A 296-nucleotide genomic window follows, 5' to 3' on the forward strand; every position below is an offset into this window, starting at 1 on the left:
GGCACCCAGGTGTCGGGGCCCACCGGATGGGCATGAAGTTGAAGACGTTGGGCATCCCGGGGCAGTAACAGAGGAAGCAGCCGATGGACACCTGGAACACGATGGCGATCACCAGGATCCGGTTCCTGCCGGGAGATGGGCCCCTATAGTGCTCCGGGGGGGCTCCTATAGAGCTCCCTGGGCACCTATAGCACCCCGTGGGCACCTATAGCGCCCCATGGGCTGCTATAGCGCTCCGTAGGCACCCCACAGGCACCTATAGCACCTCAAAGGCTCCTATCGCATCCCAACGGCAA

The 296-nt window shown here is 62.8% G+C and overlaps 1 protein-coding gene across 1 annotated transcript in view; it reads right to left on the reverse strand.

Annotated features, from left to right (window-relative positions):
• Positions 1-23: 23 nt before the first annotated feature.
• The window catches only part of LOC104079965 (potassium-transporting ATPase alpha chain 1-like), a gene marked incomplete at both ends in the record, with an annotated part of 1,713 nt that continues 1,440 nt past the window's right edge, over positions 24-296 (reverse strand). Inside the window, one exon of the mRNA XM_009582183.1 lies at positions 24-125. Within this exon, the coding sequence (XP_009580478.1) occupies positions 24-125 (102 nt within the window). The remainder of the gene's footprint in view (positions 126-296) is intronic.

Source organism: Fulmarus glacialis, unplaced genomic scaffold (genome assembly GCF_000690835.1).
Source record: "Fulmarus glacialis isolate BGI_N327 unplaced genomic scaffold, ASM69083v1 scaffold41997, whole genome shotgun sequence".
NCBI lineage: Eukaryota > Metazoa > Chordata > Aves > Procellariiformes > Procellariidae > Fulmarus > Fulmarus glacialis.